The sequence below is a fragment of the Balaenoptera acutorostrata genome, unplaced genomic scaffold (genome assembly GCF_949987535.1).
Source record: "Balaenoptera acutorostrata unplaced genomic scaffold, mBalAcu1.1 scaffold_351, whole genome shotgun sequence".
Taxonomy (NCBI): Eukaryota; Metazoa; Chordata; class Mammalia; order Artiodactyla; family Balaenopteridae; genus Balaenoptera; species Balaenoptera acutorostrata.
Window position 1 is genome coordinate 124,171 of NW_026646023.1, and position 27,029 is coordinate 151,199.

Below are 27,029 nucleotides of genomic sequence, written 5' to 3' on the forward strand. Positions count from 1 at the left end.
AATACTTTTAAATCACAGCAGCAAATGGGTGGAAAGCCAAAAGTAATGCTGACAGCAGGTGCCTTTCAGTAGGAAGAGGTAAATAATAACAGTGGCTGTGAGAGACAGACCTGGGTTTCAGTTTCAGGATACCACTATCACGGCTGCTTGACAGGGGCAGGGTTAAATCTCCCATCTCGGGGGCTTCCCTGGTGGCGCAGTGGTTGAGAGTCTGCCTGCCAATGCAGGGGGCACGGGTTCGAGCCCTGGTCTGGGAAGATCCCACATGCCGCAGAGCGGCTGGGCCCGTGAGCCACAATTGCTGAGCCTGCGCGTCTGGAGCCTGTGCTCCGCAACAAGAGAGGCCGTGATGATGAGAGGCCCACGCACCGTGATGAAGAGCGGCCCCCGCTTGCCGCAACTGGAGAAAGCCCTCGCACAGAAACGAAGACCAACACAGACATAAATAAATAAATAAAAAAAAAAAAAAAAAAAAAAAAATCTCCCATCTTGAAAAATTCCACTTTCTTTTTCTGAGTCAGACAGTTGGGGATTTTAAAAAAGAAATTTTAAAGAAACTCAGATTTTAATTTTCGAGGTGTGCAGATCTATCACACAATAGAATACTAAGCTGCTATTAAAAAAAGAAAGAATAAACAGCTCTTTTATGATGCTAACATCTACTGTTGGTTGAAGAAAACAACATATAAAACCATGATTCCAATGTGCCTGCAATGTATATAAAGGAATGTATACATTGGATGAACACAGATATAAAAGAACCTACATGTTATTTGTATATGCATGAAAATTTTCTGAAAAGAGTCACAAGAAACTGGTTACCCTCTGGAGGGAGTAGCTGAATGCTTGGGTTACAGGGGGACACCCTTCATACTTTTTGAATTTTGAACCATGTGAATGGGTTACCTATTAAAGAAAAACACGTTAAAGAAGTTCTAAGAGCTCTAGCTGAAAATGGAAGACCAAACACAAGCTGCAGCAAGCTCTTCTTGCCTCAAGTCCTAGAAAGTCCAGGCGATTCTGTTGGATCACAGGAGTTGGGTACCTCGGGGACAAGGAAGATGGCAGCAGAGAGGAAGGGCCTGCGGAGGACTGCCGTGTGGACCCAGAGGACGCAGGCAGGCCTGGGGTGCAGGGCTGGGGTCTGCATCAGGACGAGCCAGCGGGCTACGCAGTGAAGCCTGGTTCCCTTAACCCAAGAGCTGGCGCATGGGTCCCAGAGGCAGAGCCGCCCCCAGAGAGCTGGCAACACGCGGCAGCAGAGACGGTGCCCCAGCCCCGAGCATCAGGTACCACTGGCTGATCCCACCAAACAGTGGGACCCACCCTTCCAGAACAGTCACTGCATAAAATGGACACAGAACCCATACAGTTGGTAACAGAAAATTTCAGAATCAACAGTAAGCACACCATGAAGAATTATCAAACATTTGAAGAAAGATATAACCATAAAAAATGTATCAATTCAACAAATGAATTCTGATCTGAAGGAATAGTTTATAGATCAAGAAAAACTTCAGACACAGTTACTGCCCTCAGAAAGGCAGGTGAGGATACTGCGTACTTAAAACAGAATGAACGTCTCATGTACAAAATCAAAGCTGTGATTGCTGAAATTGAAAGCGCACAGGCTAGAACCTGGGGGCCTCCGCTAACGCAGGGGCCTGCGGCAGCCCCCATCCCGCGGCCACATGTCAGGGCTCCCTTCTGTCCTCTACCTTCCGTGCTCCGCTTCACTTTTCCTAAGGTTACTGGGAAGGCAGATCTTGCCTGTTTTCCAGTGCTACCAGGTTATCCTGCAAGGCAGGTTTTGCTGAAAAGGTAAAACCCGGGCACACTGGCATGAAAGGGCTCAGCGTGCTCATGCTGCCCAGTCCTTGCCTTGAACAGATAAGAAGACTGAGGCCCAAAGGCAAAGTTCATTACTACTGATTCAGGTTCACAGTGTTCAGTATTCCGACCAAATCCGTCTTCTAGGTAAGTTGTTCAGCACTAGGTTTTGGATAGCCTCCCATTTTTCTAGACGGGAATCAGTTTGACCGCCCTCCTAGACAGCAAGCTCGCTAAGAGGTCATTGGTGCCAGACTGTTAGCCGTGGAATCTGAACGGCCCCTCGGCTTTAGTTTCTCCAGCTGCAGAACAGGGATGTCAACAGTGTGCTGCCAGGGCTGTTATGAAGACTCAACGACTAATACGAATGATGTGCCCAGAGCACACCCAGCACACTGTAACGTTAGCTGCTACTGTTCTGTGAGGACAGGAAGACTATCTCCTATTATTGACTTAACTCATACCTTCCACCTTTCTAGCACGTGTACGGGGCTCAAAAAATATTTGAGATAGTGCGTAATACCAAAAGTGACTTGATAGCCATTCTGGATTTATATCCTAAGACAAGTAAGCGTTTTGGGAAATTGACATCAAGATGTTTTGCCTTTAATCTCCTCCAGATTGTTACAGAAAGATGGATCCATGACTTGGCAAACTTCAAGCCAGGGACTGTGTAGCATGAAAAGTAAGACAGCCGCAGGGATTCCACCCCGGGAGTTTGCCATCTAATCCAGAAGGAAAGGAGGCACAGAATAGTGTAAAGAAAGCTGATGTGTCCAAATGCAACACAGGCATCTTTAGAAAGAAGTTTTTGAAAAATTCCTCTAATTGTCATCCTTGCGTCTGCCCTTTTCAAACATTCTGACAATAATTGAAGCCACCAGTCCAGCTCAGAATTACAAAGCTTTGTCGGGTTTATAGCAAAGCAGTGGACTAAGTCCTGCATACTGCTAGAGAAGTGACAATTTTAAAGGGGCAAATTTCATGTGAAATTAAAAAAAAAAAAATAGGGACTGCCTCGGCTTCAGAGATGCCTTTGAAGGCCAGTCCCGCTTCCACGTGGTCCAGAAAGCACTAGGTGGGGCCCTCGCGGCGAGGCCCTTGTGAAGTACAGCTGTAGCCCGAGCACCAAAATCACAGTGGGTAGAGCTCTTCAGACCTGGGTGAGGATTAGCTTTCCATGGAAACAGGGACAGAAATAAAAAGAACTAAACTCCTCGCATGGCAGAGCCGGTATCACCAATGTTTGTTTTCCTCGCCTGGCTTCCGAGGCAGTCGCAAGCGGGAGGTAAGTATGCTGTGATGCTGACGGAGGACGGCACGGTCGCCATCTGAGTCAGGACATGGACCACAGGGTCAAACAGACCCACAGCCCCTCTTCCATTCCGCCTAGGAGATCACCGGCAATTGTGAACAACAGATTACACCCTCTGTAGTCGTGTCATCTCACAAAAAGAAACCTTCTTACTCTCAAGGAATCCAGTGTTCTGGAGCAGGGGGCCCTTTACCGTGAAAGACGCACCGTGGTCTTCAAAGTGGCCGCCCTGGCTGTCAGGCCCACTGTCCTCGGGAAGCCTCCCTGACCCTTGCAGCCCACGGCGATCTCTCCCACCCAGACTCTGATGGCTTAGAACACGGCAGTGGGGATAAACTGATGGCTCGAGTCATGCACTACCATGTGCCTGTCCTTTGTCCCCAGATGGACCTGAGCCCTGAGGAGGGGATGGTGACCCCTCCACATGGACTGATGACGCAGGCATCCCATCAGCAGTGCAGGTCAAACGACTACCAGCAAGACCCGTGGAGGAAGGAAACCTGCTCACCTCTGTCAGGGTTTTCTTTTTTTCCTCGTATCTGGCTTGTAGGTCGGAATGACTTGCCTGCAGCTGTAAATGAAAGATAAAAGACATCTGTTCTCATTTGATCCTCACAATGGCACAGATATGGGAGGTATCCGCATTTCACAGATGAGAAAAGGGAAGCTCAGAAAGATTTAAACTAAACAAATATGGACGTTTTTGACTCAATTAGCACCACCTACATGTCAGGTGATACATACACTAGGTTTTCTGCGTAAATCCTAACAGTGAATCCTTACTAAATTCAATGGACGAAGACATTATCCTCATTTAACAGATGAGGAAATAAAGACTCAGAGGGGTTAAGTTACTTTACTAAAGTTTCGTAGCTGATAACTGATAAGGCCTGGGTTCAAATTCAGGTCTCACTTCCTTGTATGGCTACAATCACTTCAGTTAACAAACTTGCCCGTTCACAGGATACAAACTGCATTGCTGCACTCAAGATGCTAGCATAGAATTTGACTGAATGGCAAAGAACGCCAGACAGAAGAAAGGATTCAGGACTTCAACATGAAGAGAAAGAAAATGAACTACCTTTACTGCTCCAAGTTATACAATGGTAAACTTACATCTCAAAAATGTCATTTCCCTTTTCCTTACAAAAAAGGTGTATCTTGTGCTGTCTATGAACTTTTAGGTATCTGAAAACATTCCATTCAAAGCTCAAAGCGTTTGTTACATTTCTACTTTTGAAAAGGGGATGTGGTAGAAAACCACAGTTAGTCTCATCAGACACTTTGGTTGTTACCTGCGTACAAATTAACAATGAGAAATTGTATTTTGTATCTCAACGATTATTTCAAAGTAACTCAGCCCATTAAAAACATTTATTTATTTATTTATTGGCTGTGCCGTGTGGCTTATGAGATCTTAGTTCCCCGACCAGGAATTGAACCCAGGTCCCAGCAGTTGAGAGCATGGAGTCCTAACCATTGGACCGCCAGGGAATTCCCAACTCAGCCCATCTTTGAACCTGTAAGCAACCTATTAAGAATTATGTCACCTTCAAAAATCATTACTCTTCAACTGTGCTTCTAGTTACCAGTCTTCACACCTGATGAATTTCCAGCCAGGCCTCTCAGGAAGCCACCTCAAGCAGAGGGCAGGAGAGAGAGGAGGGAAGCAGGGGGCTCTGGCTTCTTGCTTTTCAACGTGTGCCATCTGTGCGATGAGGACTTTTATTAACCTGTCTGTGTCACTAGTAGATGAGAGCATTTCTGGAGAAAGTTTGTTTTTCTCTTGAAATCCTAACGACTGAACTCTTGAAGCTCCAGAAGGACTTCCTGCTATTTTCGCACCTGCTTCACCGACCTTCCTGCCCCCCCTCTCTCCCCTGCACCCACCCACCCACCTGACATGTACCCAAGGCTCTGCTCAAATGAGGTGTGCAGTGGAAGGCAAAGAGCACGGCCCAGGCCTTTCCCTCAAGGAGCCGAACCAGTAAACTGGGGATTAAAGTGTGAGAAGAGCTGGGTCACAGACAGGCCCCGGGGAGGCCAAGGAAAGAGTCGGCTTGCTCATCAAGGAAGGAGTCACCGACAAAGACACACGGGGGCTGGATCCTGACAGGGAAGACATCGCTTCTCTTTAATGAACGAATCACAGATCTGCCCAGCTTTTCTCTAACAGGGGCTGTCCCAATAGCTTAGCTAAGTTTTTGTCTTGCTGGAGTCCTCCATGATTCTCCCATCTCCATCTTCTTCTTCATCATGAACCCCGAGACCTACCCCCCAAACTTCAGCTGCTGGTTAACACTTCCTTTCTGGATTCCTCTTTCTTCAACCTCAGGTTTCTTGTCAGCTATCTACTAGCTGCCTTCCTGCTCTATGCCTTTGGCAGCATATTCCCCTATTGGACCATGTTCTTCATTCCTTCTCCTTCTTTTACTCCTCCTTCCATCTCTCTGTTGGGCTAAGGCTCTCTCCGTGGTTCTCAACACCAAGGTCGCAGGAGAATCCTGGTCACTTTCTACCCTCATGGCCTTGTAGGAGAGGTTCTTGGATTTAAAGAGTTTGGATTTTCTCATATACTATTGGTAGAAGTATAAATCAGTAAAACAATTGGTGAATAATTTGACAGTTTCTAGAAAAATTGAAAATGCATATTTTTTTGATCCAGCAATTCCACTTCTTAAAATCCGTTTTACAGAAATATTTACATATTTGCACAAAGATGACTGTACAAAGATGTTCATGGTAGCATAAATTTACAACTGGGAAAAAAGTCCTGGGGAAAAAACCTCATAAATGGAGGACAGGTGAAATAAACTACAGTACATATATACTGTGTATATATACTATGTTCTTTCATCAGAAGGAATGAGGTAGGTCTATATGTTCCAATCTTGGTTCCACTGCTAATAAGCTGTGTGACCACAGGCAAAACTACTTTACTTCTGTGTCCCAAGTTCTTCATTTGTAAAATGAGCGTAATAATAGTACCTCCTTCACAAGAATGGTGTGTGAACTGAATGAGTTAAATTTTTTTTTTAATTAATTAACTTATTTATTTTTGGCTGCGGTGGGTCTTCGTTGCTGTGCACGGGCTTTCTCTAGTTGTGGCGACCGGGGGCTACTCTCTGTTGCTGTGCACGGGCTCTAGGCGCGCAGGCTTCAGTAGTTGCGGTGCGCAGGCTCAGCAGTTGTGGCCTTAGGGCTCTAGAGCACAAGCTCAGTAGTTGCAGCGCATGGGCTTAGTTGCTCCGCGGCATGTGGGATCTTCCCGGAGCAGGGCTCGAACCTGTGTCCCCTGCGTTGGCAGGTGGATTCTTAACCACTGTGCCACCAGGGAAGTCCCTGAATGAGTTAATTTTGAAAAGCACTTTGTAATTACTCTAAAAAAAAGTCCTTATTAGACATTACTATTACTGACAGAGAGATATCTGTGATAAAATAAGTGAAAGACAAACTCAATTTTTATAACCAGACAACCCCCTCTCCCCAGGTGAATGAGCATATATAAGAGCTTGCAAAGCCTAGGAAACAGTGGGTTGCTCTAGGGAACGGGACTGGGCAAGAGTACAAGGGGATTCCCATTTTTAACTTCATACAGTTCTATACTATTTTGTTTATTTACAGTGAGCTTGTATTATCCCTATAATTTAAAATTAATGAGCTGAAGCATTTAAATTTATAAAGACAGAAAAAAATGATGTATTTGTCTAGAGTATGTCTCCTCATCACTACCTTCCGACCCGAGAGCAGAGATCGTAACTTGCTCTTCTTTCACCACCACGGCCTAGTTCAGTGCCCAGCACAACGGTGCTCAGCTAATCTTTGTGAATTAATAAACGCTCTTCTTGCCCTGTGATCTTCTTCTAGAACAGAGGTTGGCAAATATTCTCTGCAAAGGGCCAGACAGTAAATACTTTAGGCTCTGTAGGTCTCAGTTCTGCCACTGGAGCTTGAAAGCAGACACAGAACATATGTAGACGAGTGTGCGTGTATTCCAATAAAACTATTTACAAAAACAGGTGGCGGCTGGACTGCCCGAGGGCCTGCGAGTGTCGACCCCTGTTCTAGAATCTCCTTTGACCATTCTGACATGGAGATCTTAACTCCTTCCCCAGTTTCTCTCTTCTTGAAGAATGGTTTTATTTTACTTGAATAAAATTATGAAAAGAAAACACTCACCTCTTCCAGTTGTTTGGTCTTCTGCAGAATCTGCTTGTTCAAGGAAATCACTTTATGACGATGTAGTTGGGAGGTTCCTAATTTTTCTGGACTTTCTTCAGCTGATAGCTCAGACTGCTGTGAGAAACAGACGGAAGACCCAAAGGCTTTAATGAGCCCACCCCAGTGCATTAAGACAGCCCTGCCCCTGCTCAGTCTGGGCAGAATACTACTGGGCAGCCGGTCACAACCAAGCCAGTGGGGCCCTGGGGTCCAGTGCAAAACCCAATTCAGAGAAGAAGATTTTGACCCAACGACCAAAAGCCCTATCAAGAGAGTCTACATTCCTAGCAGTGAACAGCATGTGCAGAAGCACAGGGATATATAACTGCGGTTAGGCTGATATCACATAAGCAATAGGTCCTCATCAAAGGGTCTCAAATAGAGGAATAACAGGGTCATCTTAGTATCTTCATTAAGACCATTCTGCAGTTATCCAGAATGATGAATTGATTCACTTTCATCAAAGTATTATAAACATATGGTTAAAAAGTTTAACCATTCGGAAGCACTTACAATGAAAAGAAACAGTCTCTCTCTCACCTTATTCTCCCCATCCACGGGCCCATTTCTTATTTCTATTCCTCTGGTGTTCACAGAGGATAGATTTGAGAGGGGTGAGAGTTGCTGAGAGGGGCCAGGAGGAAGGTGCTGAAATTGTGTAAATGACGAAGGGATGGAGAAGAAGGGCTGGACAGGACGTAGAGACTGTCAGGACGGGAGGTGAGGAAGGGAGAGATTTCTGGTTGGGGTGATGAGATGAACGTAGCAACGTTACCAAGAAACCATGCAAAGAAGGGGGCAGCTTGGCGCAGATACTGAAAACAAACACTTGCCTCAAGACCCCAGAGAGGGAAGTCCCAGGAACAAGAAACAAGAAGTTTGACCCTATTCCAATAGGCATCTTTAAAACACTTCTTGGGTGATCACAGAATAGACAGCTTCATTGACCAGCCAATGAACACCCATTATAACCACACTGCCTTCTTTACTGGAAGTACCCCAATTCCAAGCTAATCACTGATTTTAAGCCCAAGCACAACGAAACTGTAGGAATATCTGATTTTCCCTGCATGTTTTAACAGTGATCATGAGCTTCAAAGTTTTGGAAGGTTTACCTCTGGTGGAAAGAGACAGAAAAGTGAGACGGAGAAGAAACTGGATGGTACAGTCACCACTTATCTTGGTTAAGGATTTCCCTGAATAAGTCAGAGGCACTATTAATAGAAGATAAGTTTTTTGCTGCTTAATGACTCTGGAGGTGGGAGTCAACCGGCAAGATACGGCTGCATAAAATGGCAGGAAACATCATTTTCTACCTTGTGAGCTGCTAGGCCATAAAGGGGAACCGGGCGTTACAGACTAGCTAGCCTTGAGACCGGGGATCTTTGGAGAATGTCAACTAACACACTCCAGCTGATCTGAATTTCTTCAAATTGGAGTTAACTTTTGAAATGCAATTAACTTTGGGCACATCAAGATATTTACAACCTGCAGTCAAGGGAAGGAGAACTGTTCCTGAAAATTATTCGAGAGCATAAAAAAAGGGGGAAAAGGAAAGAGCACTCCCTCTTGATTTTCCAATCACTTGTCAGAAACATAATTATAATTAACTGATTATATATCTCCTCCACTTTGACTACATCATCCTGAACTATGTTATCAATTTGGCCACTTTTGTCTGTTACACATTTAGTAGCTTTCTTCTTATAGTTCATTTCAGATTTGGGTTTTAACATCCAGCTTAGATTCCTTGATACTGATTTCCAAAATGTCACTGGCATATCCTCAGAGCGTTCTGCTTTACTAGCAGAATTACGTAAACCTTCCATCTCATGATTTATTGATGTTTGAAGTGGAATTAATTCCCCAATCATATGAACTACCCCACGTGGTATGTCTCTGTGTTTGATGTCAGGATTATCTTGAGTGCCCTGACCTCCTCTGGCCGTCTCTCTGGCTTTGCATCAGGTCAAGCTGTGGGCAAGCAGGCTCCAGGGGATCCACGTCCCGGTCACCTCCCGGTGAGACCTTCCTCCTCCGGTCTGTGGGGGTGAGGGGTAGGCACATACTCATTCAGTGCTGTCCTGCACCTTTGGCATGAGTTGGATGATGTCTCCACCTCTTAGCATGCCTTCCTGCTGAGAAACTGCTTTTACGGCCAAGGTCCCAAAAGAATGAACACTGCATTTCCCACCCAGCTTCCACACCCTCTCATCAGTGTACCTGGCAACACGCACAGCTTTGTTTAAGACTATGACCTTTGACTTCACTTCCAAGAACCCTTCCTGCAGGAAAACCAGTAGCTAGCTTGCAACCTGGAAAGAGGACTTCCAGGCTAGCTGGCTATTCCTCCCCACTGTCCCTGCCTCTCTCTCAATTTAAATTTTTAGCCACATGGTCCCTTAAGATCCTTTCAGGGGGTCTTTGAGGTCAAAATCCTTTTCATAATGATACTAGGATATGATTTTTTTTTCACTCATTCTCTCATGATTGTACAGTGAAATTTTCCAGCTGTTATATGACATGTGATGGTATCACTGCTCTGATGTTAATATGTAATGCATTTATCATTGTTATTTGTAAATGAACTAATATGTAAGTTTTTAGGACCTCCTCAGTAATTTTTAAGGGTTCTTAGTTTAGTCCTGAAACTAAAAACTTTGAGAAGCATTACTTTAAGGGGCTGGCTCTCTTGGGAATCTACTCACTGTCTGGGGCAGCCTCATTACCCTGACTCCAGCCAATGCAGTGGGCCCACCCACGATACTGAGAGGGGACGCGCTTTCTGATTCCACCCTCACTAGACAGCTGCTTCAACCAGCCAGAGAGAAAATACTTGTAGTGCACCGAAAGGATGCTCAAGTCTCCATACAAACTTACTATTACATCTCTGTTATGACAGCGTATGTCCCAAGCAAACATGGGCTTTCAAAATCCTTTCTCTTGCTGCTAGGTAGCAATTCTCATTGCTCTGTGCAGCCCCTTAAACGTGCATCTGCAAAGCACTAATGTACATGTCAGGCTATTAAGTGCCATGTCCGCATCTGACATTTCTCCAGTGCAATTAAAATGAATAATATGCACATGAACTGGCCCACAGTACATATAAATTTGTGAATTCCTCCATTTGCCTGAGTCTAGAGATGGTGCTATGCAAACTGCTTTATTTAATGGGAAGTTATTTTTGTAACAGAAAAAAATCATTTATTCCAGAGCTGAAACTGAAGAGAGTTCTTAACCTAGTCAACGGAAAGCTGACTGCTCTATATTTCAAACACACTTTTTATTAAGTAACTGAAACTTTTCATTTCTTTCAAATACCCTCCTCAAAGCCAAAAGAACTAGACCGATGAAGGCAGAAACAGGTCTTTGAAACAGTATGGCTCATCTGACATTCTGTTCACTGACAGTCACAGTGGGAAGAAAACTAAAGATCACCAAGTTGGATCCTAAAGGATGAAACAAAGTTGGACAGATGGAGAAAGGAGAATGGGCTTTACAGTCAATCCTGGACAGAAAAAAATTAAGTCCCTGGGGTGTATTAACTGATTTTTACTTGAAAAGCCCAACGTCTCTCAAAGAATGCCAACCATCTATAAATATTCCTTTGTGTTTACATTAGAGCAGGGGCTAAAGTGCCAATCTAATTTTGTTCAACAATTTCAGATTGAGAACGTGCTTTCAAAACCACAGCGTGGATTAAGATGACTTCTAGTGCAGATTCAATGTTTTCTAATAACTGACAGATGTTTGCAATTTCTGTTCTTAGGGGAACCAGATATAAATGTCACTCGATAATATTAGTCCAGTTCAAAATAGTAAATTCCTAAGAGAAACAAAAAAATGATTACTTTAGCTAAAACTATATACTTTCATAATGAAAGAGACCCAAAAGGTTATCTACATATCAACCTTCCTAATACACGAATCTCTCCTATGTCATCCCTCTCCCATTCCCCCACTGAAATATGGCTACTAAGCTGTCAATAATAAAAGATCCGTATCTCCTGAGGGTGCCACAAGTTCTCCATACTGAATAGATGAACTTCAGTTTCTGGACCCTGACAAACCCTCCCACTGAAAACAAGTAAACAGACAATATAAAATATTTATTTTTTTTAATATTAAAAAAAAAATCTATCTATGCGCTAGCAAGAATGTAAGAAATCCTAAAAGGCCAAAAAGTTAGTAAAAGTGGGAATCCAAGAGGTAGGTGTACCCATGGAGGTTGGCTTTTTTCTTGAGAGTACTTGCCAAAACCAGTTGATCTCAGGCTTTGATTTTTACAATTCAACAACTGCTTTGCATAATCCTTGACACAGATGTAGGAGGGAAAAAAAATCTGCAATGAGATTCTGTGACAACAGATTTGCCCTCGTGCAGTTCTATAATCTAAATTCACACACTACCTGGATGGTCCAAAAAACCTACAAGTCAAGACTATGTGTACAATGGGCCTGAGCTGGGGTGTGCCCAAATGCGTGTCAGAGCAAAAGAAAATCCTCTCTGGAAGAACAGAGCTTCAACTCTAGGTCTCAAAGAATTTCTACAGATAAATTTCCAAGCAGTATGAACTGACAGTCAAAAATCAAAAGCACGGGCTTCCCTGGTGGCGCAGTGGTTGAGAATCTGCCTGCCAATGCAGGGGACACGGGTTCGAGCCCTGGTCTGGGAAGATCCCACATGCCGCGGAGCAACTAGGCCCGTGAGCCACAACTACTGAGCCTGCGCGTCTGGAGCCTGTGCTCCGCAACAAGAGAGGCCGCGATAGTGAGAGGCCCACGCACCGCGATGAAGAGTGGCCCCCGCTTGCCACAACGAGAGAAAGCCCTCGCACAGAAACGAAGACCCAACACAGCCATAAATAAATAAATAAAAAAGAAAAAAGAAAAAAATTTAAAAAAAAATCAAAAGCACATATGAAGTCAAAGCATCATGACAAAAAGCTGGCAGAAACGAACAGCAGAAACGGACCTGCAAACTCACACACACATACCCATTCCTCCCGGAAGCCACAGAGATAAAGTGTAATCACTCTTGCGTAACAGTCCAACTTTTCTAACAAAGAAGCATCCACAGCTGTCTTCTCTCCTTTTCATAATAAGATGTCGGCTCCTTTCACCATCTTGGCTATCCCCTGGACATACCGTAGCTCATGATCCTTTTCGAGCGTTCCCAGTGGAATCTGAGCACTGCAGACAGGATGGGATCATTCACTTTCCCTGATCTACACTCTGCTCCCATTAATGAAACCAGATACATAAATGTGCTTTTCAATATTCTTGACTCCCACTAACGAAGTCCCATGAACTTCAAAGACCCATATTCATGTAAACTTGCTGAGTCTAATGCACAGCTCTGGGTCCCAAGGTGAGCAACACAGTCTATCTGCCCAGAATGCAGCTAATATTTAGGAGGTGTGAACAAAATCCAAAACCTCTCACTTTTACCCCATGAACTAATGTCAGGTCGGACGGCATCCTCATCAAATCCTGAACTGGTATGACTGATTTTTCTGAAATAAAATAGTTCACTCTTACCTTCCTTAAAAAATGAATTTATTTGTTTGGGCTTAACATTTCAGTCTAAGATATTTTTGAATGTTGATTCTATTCTCCAATCTATTAGCCACCTTTTCTATTCTAGCTTTAAATGACGTTTAAATCTGACGAAGCTAATTCCTATGTCTTTATCCAGACTGATAAAGACCCTGAAAGGTATAGGTTATGCTGTGTGACTTGAGACAATCCCCCCAGGTCAACAACTCATTAGCTAGTATCATTCTCTTTGCTGTTAGTTTCTGTGTTACATAACTCAGAATTTAGGAAATCTTGGAGCAGTTCGGAGACACAAACATATTAGCATATTCTCTCCAGATATATACAGGGTTCCTTCATCTCCAAATTCTCATTGTTTTAAATCTCTCTCCCCACCCTCCTTTGTTTCATCAGCTAACCTTTACTGGGGCACAGTGTTAGGCACTGGAAACGTGGGAAAAGACACAGATCTCAAGGTCTAGTCAGGTAACACCCACTCATCCATAAAGGTGCTGTACCTGCCACATTCTCCCCAAGCCTCCATCGTGACAGAGCAAGAGAGAGTTCTGAAAGCTCTTCTCATTCCTTCTTCTTCCTCCCTTCCTTTTTCCTTTCCTCCAACAGATGTTTATGAAAACCCCATTACGTTAGGCACAGGGCATGTACAATGCGCCCAGCCCTGGCTGACAGCACACATTCTAGTCCTGGGAGACAGGCAGAGACAAATGAAATAGTGCCTTGTGAGCAGTGCTATGAAGGAGACGACAAGGAGCTGACCCACACATCAGAGAAAAGCCTTGGGAAGGAGAGGCACCCGTAACTACGGGCGAGCGTTATTATGTGCCAGGCAACAGGAACACAGAGATGAAAGATGAAATCTTGGCCCTCCAGAACTTTACAGATTTAGAATATGACCTGTCTAATATCTGTGACCTTAAGGGAAGAAATGGAGCCTAGAAGGAAGGGGCTTAAAAATCCTCCCCGACCTCGCCCCCCACCTCCCCAATCCCAACCTGGGTGCCCTGAGAGGGCACCTCCTCCCCTGTACCGCACTTCTTCCCCAACCCTACGTGCTAATGTGGCTAGAAGAAGAGTTTTTTGGGTGGGGCTAGGTGATGAGATTAGAATCATTCATACCTAAGCTTATTAGAAATCACACTGGTTCCAGCTCAGCTCAGGACAGATTCTCTAATGAGAGTCAGGGTCTCCTAGTTGCTAAGCACCCCATGACCTTCTGATGCAGGCCAGGTCCCTGTGCTGGATAGGAAAGTTTCCAAAACCTATTGAGAAAAAGAATTTCCTCCACAAATAAGTCCCCTGATGACCCCAAATGCATCTCAGCTTAAAATAAGGTCAAGATGTTGACAGTCTTCTGGCTAGGATGTTACACTCTGGAGAGCTGGATGAGAATATTTTAATGTGGCATTTTCCAGTGATATGAAAAGCCACTCACATACCCCAAACAGAAAATCCCCCAGTTTTTAGTAGCTTAGGTGTGACTGTGTGTGAGTGCTTGGGCTGCGTCAGTTTCTATTTTTACTTATTTCTGTGGTTGGTTCCCAACATGACCCGGCCTCTTCACTCCACTCAGCCCAAGTGGGCAGTCAGGCAGTGGGAGAGTCTAAAGAGGCTTGGTCACTGCAAAGCCTGGGAGGCAGACACTAAAGATGGCCAGGAGGCCGTCACTGCTGCCCCCTGAGGACACTCCACCCTGCCACAGAGACAGGTTTCAAAGTCAAACAGTCCTGTATGCAAACCTGGAACTTATTAGCTACACAGTAGTAGACAAGCTACTTCACCCCTCTGATGATCATCCCATCTGCAAAACAGATATAATATCACATGCTTATGTACTGAGCCAGGTGCTTGGTGAGGCTCCGAGGCTACAGAGGAGAGTAAAGTGTGGCCCACGCACACGTAAACAGGTAGCTTCAATTGCACGTGAGTAAGTATCAGCATAATGATGCAGGAAGGCACACGATTACAAGCGAGGAGGCAGCATGCTCTCCTGACAATTAAATAAGACAGTGGTACAAAAAGTACCCGGAACGGAGCTCGATCAAGATGGTGGAGTAGAAGTGGAACTCACCTCTCCCATGAACACATCCAAAACACACCTGCAGGCGGACCAGTTCTCACTGAAAACTAACTGGAAACTGGCAGAAAGACTCCTGTACAACCAAGGCTGTAAGAAAGGTCCACGCGGAATCGGGCAGGAAGGGAAGAAAAGCAATCAGGTCGGGTCCCCGGGGAAGGGACTCAGAGGAAAAGGGAGGTTACATGGGCGGAGATCCACCCTGGGGAGTGAGCAGTTCAAGCCGCATGCTGGGCTCCCCGTTCCCGGGGTCCAGCACCGGGAAGACGAGCCCCTCGAGCTGACTGGAGCTCCAGTGGGACGGACCAACAGGAGGGCTGTGGGAAGCCTGCACCCCGCTCGTGAGAAGCATGTCTGCGGCGGCTTGCTCTCTGCAGGGCAGGGTGCAGGGCTGTTCCAGTGGCTGCCTCGTTTCCCACCCCGGCACGTGCCCCAGCCTGAGACACGTGAACTCCCCAGCCCAGCTGACTTCACATCGCAGCTCCACAGCGGACTGAGGGCCGTCACGACGGGGGAGGGGGCTCGGCCACCGCCGGCACTCGCTCAGCCAGCGCATCAGAAGCAGCCCTGCTCTCTGACGGCACCTGGACTCCACAGCCCCCACCCCGATAGAGACCAGAGCCCACACGGGCCCCATCTGCCCTGTGGCATGGCTCCACAACAGGGCGGGGGAGGCAGAGGCTGGAGGCAGGCCTGGCTGTGAGGGACAAAGAAGACGTGGCCCCGAGGCTGCGCCTGAGCCGGGTGCGAGCAGCCACTGCGGCGCTTGCACAGGCGGCTCAGGGAAGCAGCCCTGACCTCCGTCTGTGCCTGGGTCGTCACAGCCCGCGCCCCATCACGAGCCGAGAGCCCGCACAGGCCCCTCTCGCTCCAGCACTGCTCCCCCGTCTGGGGGAGAGCACACACAAAGGGAACAGAGCCGGCTTGGAGCCAACCCTCAGGGCTTCTGCTACAGCAACTGGGGATCTGACCCTGCCCCTGATAGGGCAGTAGCGGCCACAGAGCAGAGGGGAAGCCTGAGCTCACAGCCGGCTCCAGCTTTAGCCCCTCCATCTATAGCCCCACCTTCTACCAAGGTGAGAGCTGCCAGCACACCCTGAGGTCAAATCCAGCTCTCCCACCAAACGCAGGAGGAAAATGTAGTCTGTACAGGGACACTGCCACATAAGGACACCCTTCAGGACTGTAACAGATAACTACTGTTTCATGTAAGTTCATAGAGGCAGAGAAAGTTAAGCAAAATGAGAAGGCAGAGGAACTGGTCTCAACTGAAAGAGCAAGAGAAACCCCTGAAAAAATCAATAATGAAATAGAAGTAAACAAATTACCAGATAAAGAATTCAAAGCATTAGTAATAAGAATGCTAACTGAATTAGGGAAAAGAATAGATGAACACAGTGAGAATTTTAACAAGGAACTAGAAAATATAAAAAAGAACCAGTCAGAAGTGAAAAATACAGTAACAAATGAAAAACACTATAAGGAATTAATAGCAGACTAAGTGATACAGAAGGACGCATAAGTGATCTGGAAGATAGAATTATGGAGGTCACCCACTTAGAACAGCAAAAAGAAAAAACCAAATATGAAAAAATGAGAACAGTTTAAAAGATCTCTGAGATAACACCAGGCGCTACCAACATTCACATTGTAGGGGTCCCAGTAGGAGAAGGGAGCCAAAAATATATTTGATGAAATTATGGTTGAATAATTCCCAAACCTGAAGAAGGAAACAGATATTAAGGTATAGGAAGCACAGAGGGTCCCAACCAAGATGAACTCAATCAGACCCATGCCAAGACATATCATAATTAAAATGGCAAAAGTTAAAAATAAAGAGAGAATTCTAAAGGCAGCAAGAGAAAAACAGAGTCATATACAAGGCTATCAGCTGATTTTTCTGCAGAAACTTTGCAGGATAGAGGGAGTGGCACGATATACTCAAAATGCTGAGAGGGAAAAACCTGCAACCCAGGATACTCTACCCAACAAGTTTATCATTTAGAATTGAAGGAGAAACAAAGAACTTCTCTGATAAGCAAAAACTAAGAGAGTTCATCAATGCTAAACCTACCCTAAATGAAATGTTAAAGGGTCTTCTCTAAGTGGAAAAGAAAAGTCTATAACAAGAAGTAAGAATCTACAGAAAAGGAAAAATCCAACTAGGAAAGGCCTCAGTGAGGGCTGAGGATCAACCACTTAAATAAGCTAGTATGAAGATTAAAGACAAAAAACTGGAAAAGCGACTATGACTACAATAAATGGTGAAGGGATAGACCTGAAGATGTAAAATGTGACATCAAACCCACAAAACGTGGGGGAGGGGAGTACAAAAAGGTAGATCTTTTAGAATGTGTTTGGACTTAAATGACTATCAGTTTACAACAAGTATCAATAGATACAGTTATAAGCCAAGATATATGAACCCCATGGTAACCACAAATCAAAAACTGGCAATAGATACACAAAAACTAGAAGGAAACACAAGCATACTACTAAAGAACCACATGGGAAGAAACAAGAAGAAGAAGAAATGAACAGAGAAGAACTATAAAAACAATAGGAGAACAAGTAATAAAACAGAAATAAGTACATACTTATCAATAATTAATTTAAATGTCCAGGGACTAAATGTTCCAATCAGAAGACATAGGGTAGATGACTGGATTAAAAAAAAAAAAAAAAGACCCATTTATATACTGTTTACAAGAGACTCACTTCAGAGCTAAAGACATATACAGACTGAAAATGAGGGGATGGAAAAAGATATTTTATGCAAATGGAAATGACAAGAAACTAGGTGTAACAATACTCGTATCAGACAAAATAGACTTTAAAACAAAGTCTATAACAAAAGACAAAGAAGGGCACTATATAATGATAAAGGGATCAATAAAAGGAGAGGATATTTTACTTGTTACCACATATGCACCCAATACAGGAGCACCTAAAAGTATAAAGCAAATATTAACAGACATAAATGAAGAAATTGACAATAATACAATAATAGTTGGGGACTTTAGCACCCCACTTACATCAATGGACACCCAGAGAGAAAATGAATAAGGCAACAGTGGTCTTAAATGATACAATCAACCAGTTGGATTTAATAGATATCTACAGGACACTCCATTTCAAAACAACAGAATACACGCTCTTTTCAAGTACACATGGAATGCTCTCCAGGACAGATCACATGCTAGGCCACAAAATAAGTCACAACAACTTTAAGAGGACAGAAATTATATCAAGCATTTTTTCCCAACCACAACAGTATGAAACTAGAAATCAATTACAGTAAGAAAAATAGGAAAAAGCACAAACACGTGGAGACTAAACAACATGCTACTAAAAAACCAATAATAAAATCAAAGAGAAAATCAGAAAATACCTCAAGACAAATGAAAATGTAAACACAACTTTAAAAAATCTATGGGATGAAGCAAAAGCAGCTCTAAAAGGGAAGTTTATAGTGATACAGGCCTTCTAGAAGAAACAAGAAAAACCTCAAATAAACAACCTAACCTAACATCTAAAGGAATTAGAGAAAGGAGAACAAAGTCTAAAGTCAGCAGAAAGAAGGAAATAATAAAGATAAGAGAGGAAATAAATAGAGACCAAAAAAACAATGGGAAAAAATTCATGAAACTAACAGCTGTCTGTTTTTTGAAAAGATAAACAAAATTCATAAAGCTTTAGCCAGGCTCACCAAGAAGAAAAAAGAAAGAGGACCCAAATAAACAAAACAAGAAATGAAAGAGAAGAAATAACAAATGATGCCACAGATATACAAAAATCATAAGAGAATGCTATGAACAGTTCTATGCCAACAAACTGGACAACTTAGAAGAAACAGACGTCTAAGTTTCTAGAAACATATAGCCTGCCAAAACTGAGTCAAGAATAAACAGATAATTTGACAGATTACTAGACGTGAAACAGAATAAAAAAAACTCCCTGCAAAGAAAAGTCCAGGACCTGATGGCTTCACTGGGAAATTCTACCAAACATACAAAGAACTTATACCTATCCTTCCCAAACTATTCCGAAAAACTCCCAAATTCATTCTATGAAGCCATCATTACCCAGATACCAAAACCAGACAAAGACACTACAAAAGAAGAAAATTACAAGCCAGTATCTTTGATAAATGTAGATGCAAAAATCCTCAATGAAACATTAGGAAACTGAATCCAACAACACATACAAAGAGTCATACACCATGCTCAAGTGGGATTTGTTCCAGGATTTCAAGGATGGTCCAATATTTGCACATCAGTCAATGTTATATACCACATTAACGAAAGGAAAGACAAAAATCACATGATCATAGATGCAGAGAAAGCATTTGACAAAATTCAACATCCATTCATGATTAAAACTCTCAAAGTGGGTATAAAGGGAATATATCCCAACACAGTAAAGGCCATTTATGATAAACCCACAGCTAACATCATACTCAATGAGAAAAAGCTGAAAGCCTTTCCCCTAAAATCAGGAACAAGAGAAGAAATGTCCACTCTTACCAATTCTATTTAACATAGTATTGGAAGTCCTAACCACAGCAATCAGACAAGAAACGAAGGAAGAAAGAAAGAAAGGAAGAAGGAAGGAAGGAAGGAAGGAAGAAAAAAGAAAGAAAGAAAGACATCCAATTGGAAGGGAAGATGTAAAACCGTTACTATTTGCAGATGACACGGCACTATATAAAGAAAATCCTAAAGTCTCCACCAAAAAAACTATTAGAACTAATAAATGAATTCAGTAAGGTTGCAGGATACAAGATTAATATACAGAAATCTGTTGCATTTCTATATACTTATAATGAACTATCAGAAAGAGAAAGCTAAAAAAAAAAATTCCCATTTAAAATTGTGTCAAAAAAAAAATACCTAGGAATAAACTTAACCAAGGAGGTGAAAGAACTATATTCTGAAAATTATAAAACACTGATAAAGGAAACTGAAGATAATTCAAAGAAATGGAAAGATATCTTGTGCTCTTAGATGGAAGAATTAATATTATTAAAATGGCCATACTACCCAAAGCAATCTACAGATTAATGCAATCCCTATCAAAATACCCATGACACTTTCCACAGAACTAGAACAAATAATCCTAAAATTTATATGGAACCATAAAAGACTCCAAATTGCCAAAACCCTCTCGAGAAAAATGAACAAAGCTGGAGGTATCATGCTCCCTAACTTCAGACTATGCTACAAAGCTACAGAAATCAAAAACAGCATGGTTCTGGTACAAAAACAGACATGTAGATCAATGCGACAGAACAGAAAGCCCAGAAATAAATCCACACACCTATGATCAATTCATCTACGACAAAGGAGGCAAGAACATACAATGGAGAAAAGACAGTCTCTTCAACAAGTGATGCTGGGAAAACTGGACAGCTACATGTAAAAGAATGAGAATAGAACATTTCCCAACACCATATGCAAAAACAAACTCGAAATGAATTAAAGACCTAAATGTAAGACCTGAAACCATGAAACTCCTGGAAGAGAAAATAGGCAGAACACTCTGTGACACAAATCGTAGCAATATTTTTTTGGATCTGTCTCCTAAGGCAAAGAAAATAAAAGCAAAAATAAACAAATGGGACCTAATTACACTTAAAAGCTTTTGCATAGCAAAGGAAACCACTGACAAAATGAAAAGACAACTGTTGGAATGGGAGAAAATATTTGCAAGTGATATTACCGATAAGGGGTTAGTATTCAAAATACAAAACAGCTCGTACAACTCAGTATCAAAAAACCAAACAACCCAATTAAAAAGTGGGTAGAAGATCTGAACAGACATTTCCCAAAGAAGACGTACAGATGGCTAACAGGCAAACGAAAAGATGTTCAACATCGTTAATTATTAGAGAAATGCAAATCAAAACCACAATGAGCTATCACACATCTGTCAGAATGGCTATCATCAAAAAGTCTACAAATAACACATTTCGGTGAGGATGTGGAGAAAAGGGAACACTTGTACACTACTGATGGGAATGTAAATTGATACAACCACGATGGAAAACAGTATGGAGGTTCCTCAAAAGCCTAAAAATAGAACTACCATATAATCCAGTAATTCCACTCGTAGGTATATATCCAAAAAAACTGAAAATGCTAATTCAAAAAGATACATGCACCTCAATGTTCATAGCAGGATTATTTATACAACAGCCAAGATGTGGAAGCAACCTGAGCGTCCATCAACAGATGAATGAAGAAGATGTGGTGTATATACACACACACCCCACCCCACACACAATGGAATATTACTCAGCTGTAAAAAATGAAATTCTGCCATCTGCAAAAACGTGGATGGACCTAGAGAGTATTATGCTCAGTGAAATAAGACAGAAAGACAAATACTGTATGTTATCACTTATATATAGAATCTAAAAAAACACAAATGCACAGATACAGAAAACAAACTAGTGGTTACCAGTAGGGAGAGGGGTTGGGGGAGGGACAAGATAGGGGTATGGGATTAAGAGATACAAAGTAATACATATAAGATAAATAAGCAACAAGGACACATTGTACAGCACAGGGAAATATAGCCATTATTTTGTAATAACTTTGAACAGAGTATAGTCTATAAAATACTGAATCACTATGCTGTACACCCGAAAGTAATGTAATGTTGTAAATCAACTATACTTCAATAAAAAAAATTTTTTTTTAAGTACCTGGCACTGAGAAGGCACTCAGGGTAGATTCTTCTGATTCCCCAAGACAGATCTGTGCCTCTAGGTGTACAAAATGTTTTCAGATCCTGTCTCAGGGAGATGTTGACCAAGAATGATTTAGTTGCAGATGAGTCAAAATGGTGTACAGCTGATTAACAGGTGGCATTGAGGAGAGTCCCTTCCTGCCTTTCTAGGCACCCTGCACCTTCCCTGGCCCAGCCTTGCCTGGCTCAGCTTCCTTTCCTTCCTTCTGGGATAGTAGAGTGGAAGTATTTTGGGGACAATCAAGCTTTTAGTTTTCTGCAAATCGCAGTACTAGATTCTTCTTCCCTGTAAAAACGAACGCTACGATGCAGTGAGCGTGTTGGTCAGTAACACCACGAAGCACAGTGGCACCTCACCAAGTACGTTCTGGGAAGAGTGTCACCCTCTGGAAACAAAGGGAGACGGTCTCCCCGGCCGGAGCCTGCTGACACTCATGAATTATATTATCTGGAAGCTTATTCACGTTCCTCTTCCCTGCTTTACAGGAACCATATTAAATTGAGTTATGTGTCTCAGGGACTTGCTCTGAGAAACACGGATTACGTACCATGTGACACTGTTGTAAGAACCTGTGAACTTTACAAATGAAAGAGAAGCCTGCACATCTTTTTTACTTCATTTTTCTCTCTCAATGCCTGTCGACTTTCCAACCACTCGTACCAGGCAGGCTGTTTGATTCATTCCCTAGTCACAAAATCACTTTCACACTTCCATCCTCCCGAAGTTATCGTGTCCCTTTTCTTCACCAAGCAAAAATCCATCCTGATCTCAGCCTAATTTGGGTTTCTTTCAAGTGCCACCAAAGGCTTTCCTCCTGAGCATTCCTCAATCCCATCTCTACTTTCAAGGGTTTCATTACTGAGGCCAGGAAGGTAGGGGCATGGGTTTTTAGATGAATTGCCAGTGCCCTGTTTCAGCCCAATTTATGGCAGTAAGATTAAAAACAAATACGCTGTGGTGGGCAACCCTAACAGAGCCCCACAGTCTCTGCAAACGCGGTGGGATGCATGTAATTTCATGTACATAATTATGTCACATAAAACTGTAATGTCTGTCTTGTGGGCAGGTGCTTCCTTTGCTGGCTTTGATGGAATAAGCGATGTTGGGGAGGCCCACCTGGCAAGGAACTGAGGGTAGCCTCCAGCTGACTGCCAGAACTGCTGACCTCAGCCAGTGGGTGTCAGGGAACTGAATGCTGCCAACAACCATGTGAACTTGGAAGTGGATCCTTCTCCAGTCAAGCCTCAGAGGAGACTGCAGGCCAGGTCAGCACCTTCACTGTAATCTTGTAAGAGTCTGAGACAAAGGACCCTGCTACACTGTGCCAACCACCGACCCACAGCAAGTGCAGTAATAAACTATGTTATTTTAGGCCACCGCATTTGTGTACTATTCCTGTGCAGCAATACATAACTAAATTCAGAGAAAGAGAAAAGCAGCCCCTGACATCTGAGAGCTAATCTGGTACTCTCAGCAAGGCCTTGATGTTGCTGGGAGCTGGACTGCACGCATACAAGGCTTCGGTGTTAAATATAAATAATTCCAGAGGACAGCGACATCAGACCACCACAAGGACCGACCACTCTGTAATCTTGCTTGTACATGGACAAAAACCGGAACGTTGTTCAAATCCCCTCAATGATCAAACATCCCCCCTACACCAGCTAACACGGGCATACAGCTTTAACCTTGATTCACTCCCCTCGTCTCACAGATTTCTTTAGATTCCACTCACTGAATTGCCCCTCCTTAAGGCATACAACACAGAGCAAAGCTCTACTTTCTTGAATCTTCCCCCAAATCCCCTAAAACAAGTCTGAATCCCGTAAGTCTTTTCTAATGCCTCCTTACTGAGATGCTGTATGATTCCCCATTGGTGTGTGGTCTCCCTCACTGCAACCAGCAATAAACCCAACTTGTTCAACTGTGGGTATGTTCCTAGCGGTCTCTGGCTGGAGGACATTGACAAGACTATAGCAAACAAATAAAGCAAATAACAAAAACAAAAAAGCAAACATGATTTTACCATGGAACTTGCATAAAAATAGAAGTATAAACCAATACAGCAAGAAAATACATAGTTTAAATTAGATCTAAAATACAAAAATATAACAAAGTATCTCCAAATGAGTATAAAGAAATTATTTGATAAATGATATTAAGTGGATAGGAGCAGGAAAACTAGGCTGGATGTACATTTAGACTAAATAAAAATGAACTCTACATAGGTTAAAGGATTAAATAAAAAATGAGCTGAAATGTAATGAATTACTTTATCAGATCCATGTAAAAACTATTTTGAAGACTAGAAACATGGAAAATGTTTAGAATTTGATGTGACCAAAAAAAAAAAAAAGCAGATTGTAAAAGTGCAAACAAAGCCTACCATTAGGTGCATGGCTACGTGCCAGGAACTGTTTTAGGCATTTTGTTCACATTTCACTTAATCTTCACAACGCCGTGCCAGGAAAGTTATATTATTCCCATTTTATAGACGAAGATACTAGAGCAAAGAAGTTAAATAAACTGCCCAAGGTCACAGAGCTGGGAAGTTGAGGAGACAGACATGAACCAAGATAGGACTCCAATGTTGTGTTTGTAACTACACTGTTCTACCTCTTTTAGACACACATGATGATTGCAACTAGGTGTTACCATGGTTAACTGGGGACAAACACTGGATTAAATATGCAAATGTGAAATAACTGTGATAGGGGAACAGGATTAAAGGCAATTTAATTTTAAAAGCACTCGTCTTTAATGCTATATATTTAATGCAAACACCACAGACAATCAAGCAATGAACTGGTGAACTCCAATTCTCCGTGAGAAGTTTTAATTACATACGTCCTGGGAAAAAGACCCGTCCAAAACTACTATTTCACTCTTTTCTGGAAGAACAGAACAGATGTGGAGAATCAAGAATACAGAATGCAGCCATCAGATCACTGTACAAGGGTGAGGTAGGGAACGCTCAGGGGATAGAGACCCAGCAGGAATTGCTGAGCTGACGGGGAAGACAGGTAAGCTTCAAGACTCGCAAGCAAGGGCAGGTAAACTAAGGAGGGTCTGCCTACTTGCTTCCCCTCTTATAACCTGAGCTCCTATCTGCTTGCAGTGGGCAAGTATGAAGATAGAAATCAGAGTCCCTGTAGGAACCGCAGTGAGTGCCCCATCCATTTGTCTTTTTGTAAAAACTGGATTCAGCAATGCTATGCGGCAACCTAAGGGCAGGTACAGACTCACCCTCTTGCCACTCAGGTGTGTGTGCTGACTGCACACCAAGATAACTTCTTCTTAGGGCAGTGAATTAATCACTCTTTCCACAACTATGTCTTCAAGTCTTTTGATTTTACTGGTACTTTTAGGATGACCTAAATCTTTTTCCGGTCAAATCTCAGATGACACTTTGACAACTGTCACCTTTTCTAGGTGGTAAATTAAAATACAGGATACTCTGGATTCTATGAAAGTTGGATTAGAAAACCCATGTTAAGAAGCATTGATTTGGAGGGTGAGGAAAACAATAGAACTCCATTCCCCAGACATTCTATGCCATTTTTAAAAAGCTGGTTTATAACATTACATGAATTTATGTGTACAACATTTTATTTCGACTTCTGAAAAGTGTGTTCACCAACAAAAGTTGTTTCCATCCGTCACCGTACTGTTGACTCCCTTTACCCATTTCGCCCTCCCTCCGCCTTCCTCCCCTCTGGTAAGCACTACTCTGTACCATTTTACTCAGTCTTGCTCAGAAGGCCCCTCACTTGGCAGGAGACGACCACCTGCTGTGTTTACGGCAGATTATAACTAGCAGATTACAGGTGGCACCTGTTCCTCAACTACATCATCTGTGCAACTGCTTCAGAAGAATATTGCTCAGAGGGTCAGGGCAGAGCTAATTTGTCGTCAAGCCTTTTGAGACAGGGAAAGCAAAGCTGGATGCTTCAACGGACATCAACGTTTTAGTGGGGCAGCCTGAGTAGGGCTGGGGAAGGAAGGATGTGAAACAATGCCCTGTAAATCTGATTTTACCGATACTACATTTCAGCCGGACCAGAATCAGTTATGTGCAAAATGATTAATCACTGTCTCCCTGAAATATTCAAGGTCCTGCTGCCTATTCTTAGGATGGAAAAAAATCTAACGCTGAAATATGACTTTCAGGCTTTTGTTCATTCTATACCCTTTTAATAAAGCAGAACACAAAATTTTGCCTTGGGCTTGGCTGACGTATGGGGTTTATCTCCTAAGTGGCAAAGTTTCATCCCTCAGCCCCATCACCAAACTGAGCCCAAGTTATAAGAAGCCTGGTAGAGAAGGAAAGACGCAGGTGCTGTACCTAACACATCCATTTATCAGATGCAATAATTGCTCTGAGGGACAGGTTTTCTCTTTATATTTATAGAAAAACAGGCACTGCAGAAGAAAATGAATTCAGCTAACGGGCAGGCAATTGCGGATGGCTCTGTATGGTACATGTTTTGGACAAACGTGGCTGATGAATTACAACTTGCCGCCCTCACTGCTGGGAGGGGGGAGGGAAGCAGGAGAAGGCCTTGGGGCATTATCTGAGGCAAAGGCTCCAGCTGGGTCCCCACATACCTTCTCTGCATACTCAGACACAATCTGCTTGATCTCGGCAGAGCAGAGGCCCACGATCTGGCCCACGGAGCTAGCGGTCAGACGGCTCTGCAATCACAGTAGAGGGGGTGTTCTCAAGGCCGTGCACTGTCTTTCACACCACTGGAAACCCTGAACACTATTAAAGTAAAACAGATAATATTCCCAGGGGAAAAAATAATTTGGCTTTTGCTCATGTGTTCGGAAACACGGAAGGGAGAAAACAAGCTTCAGGGCGAAGGTGAAGTCACCTCCCTCCTCCTGAGTCACTCAGCAGACTGTGTTAGATTCTCCTTGGACCCTGGGTATTCTGGAAAATCATTCCAGGGTTTTTACTGCTGAGGATCACTAAAAAGAGCCTGAAGGGAACTTGGCAGGCATAGGACTCAGAGGAAAAAAGGACAAATGGGAGAGGAAAAGGGATCTCAGAATTCCTGAGCTATCTCTTGACTGCCACAGGCCCCTCCTGCCCTAGAAAGGAATTCTCCTTTCAAGGCACTTGGTTAAACCTTTTACACAGGTCATGAGCTCTGGGAAGAGTGAATATAAATTTAGGACCCCATCATCTACCTAGATGGTGTAGGAGGGAAACAAGGGCTCCTCTGGCATGGGATGCCACATGCAGTTAGGGAGAGGCAGGGCTGAACCACA

The 27,029-nt window shown here is 43.2% G+C and overlaps 1 protein-coding gene across 2 annotated transcripts in view; it reads right to left on the reverse strand.

Annotated features, from left to right (window-relative positions):
• CCDC93 (coiled-coil domain containing 93) overlaps positions 1-27,029 on the reverse strand; it is an 87,501-nt gene that overhangs the window by 22,152 nt on the left and 38,320 nt on the right. For both annotated transcript variants that reach the window (XM_057539437.1, XM_057539438.1), the window contains exons 11-13: positions 26,361-26,447; positions 7,325-7,441; positions 3,654-3,716 (exon numbers count right to left, since the gene is read on the reverse strand). In XM_057539437.1, the coding sequence (XP_057395420.1) occupies positions 3,654-3,716; positions 7,325-7,441; positions 26,361-26,447 (267 nt within the window). The remainder of the gene's footprint in view (positions 1-3,653; positions 3,717-7,324; positions 7,442-26,360; positions 26,448-27,029) is intronic.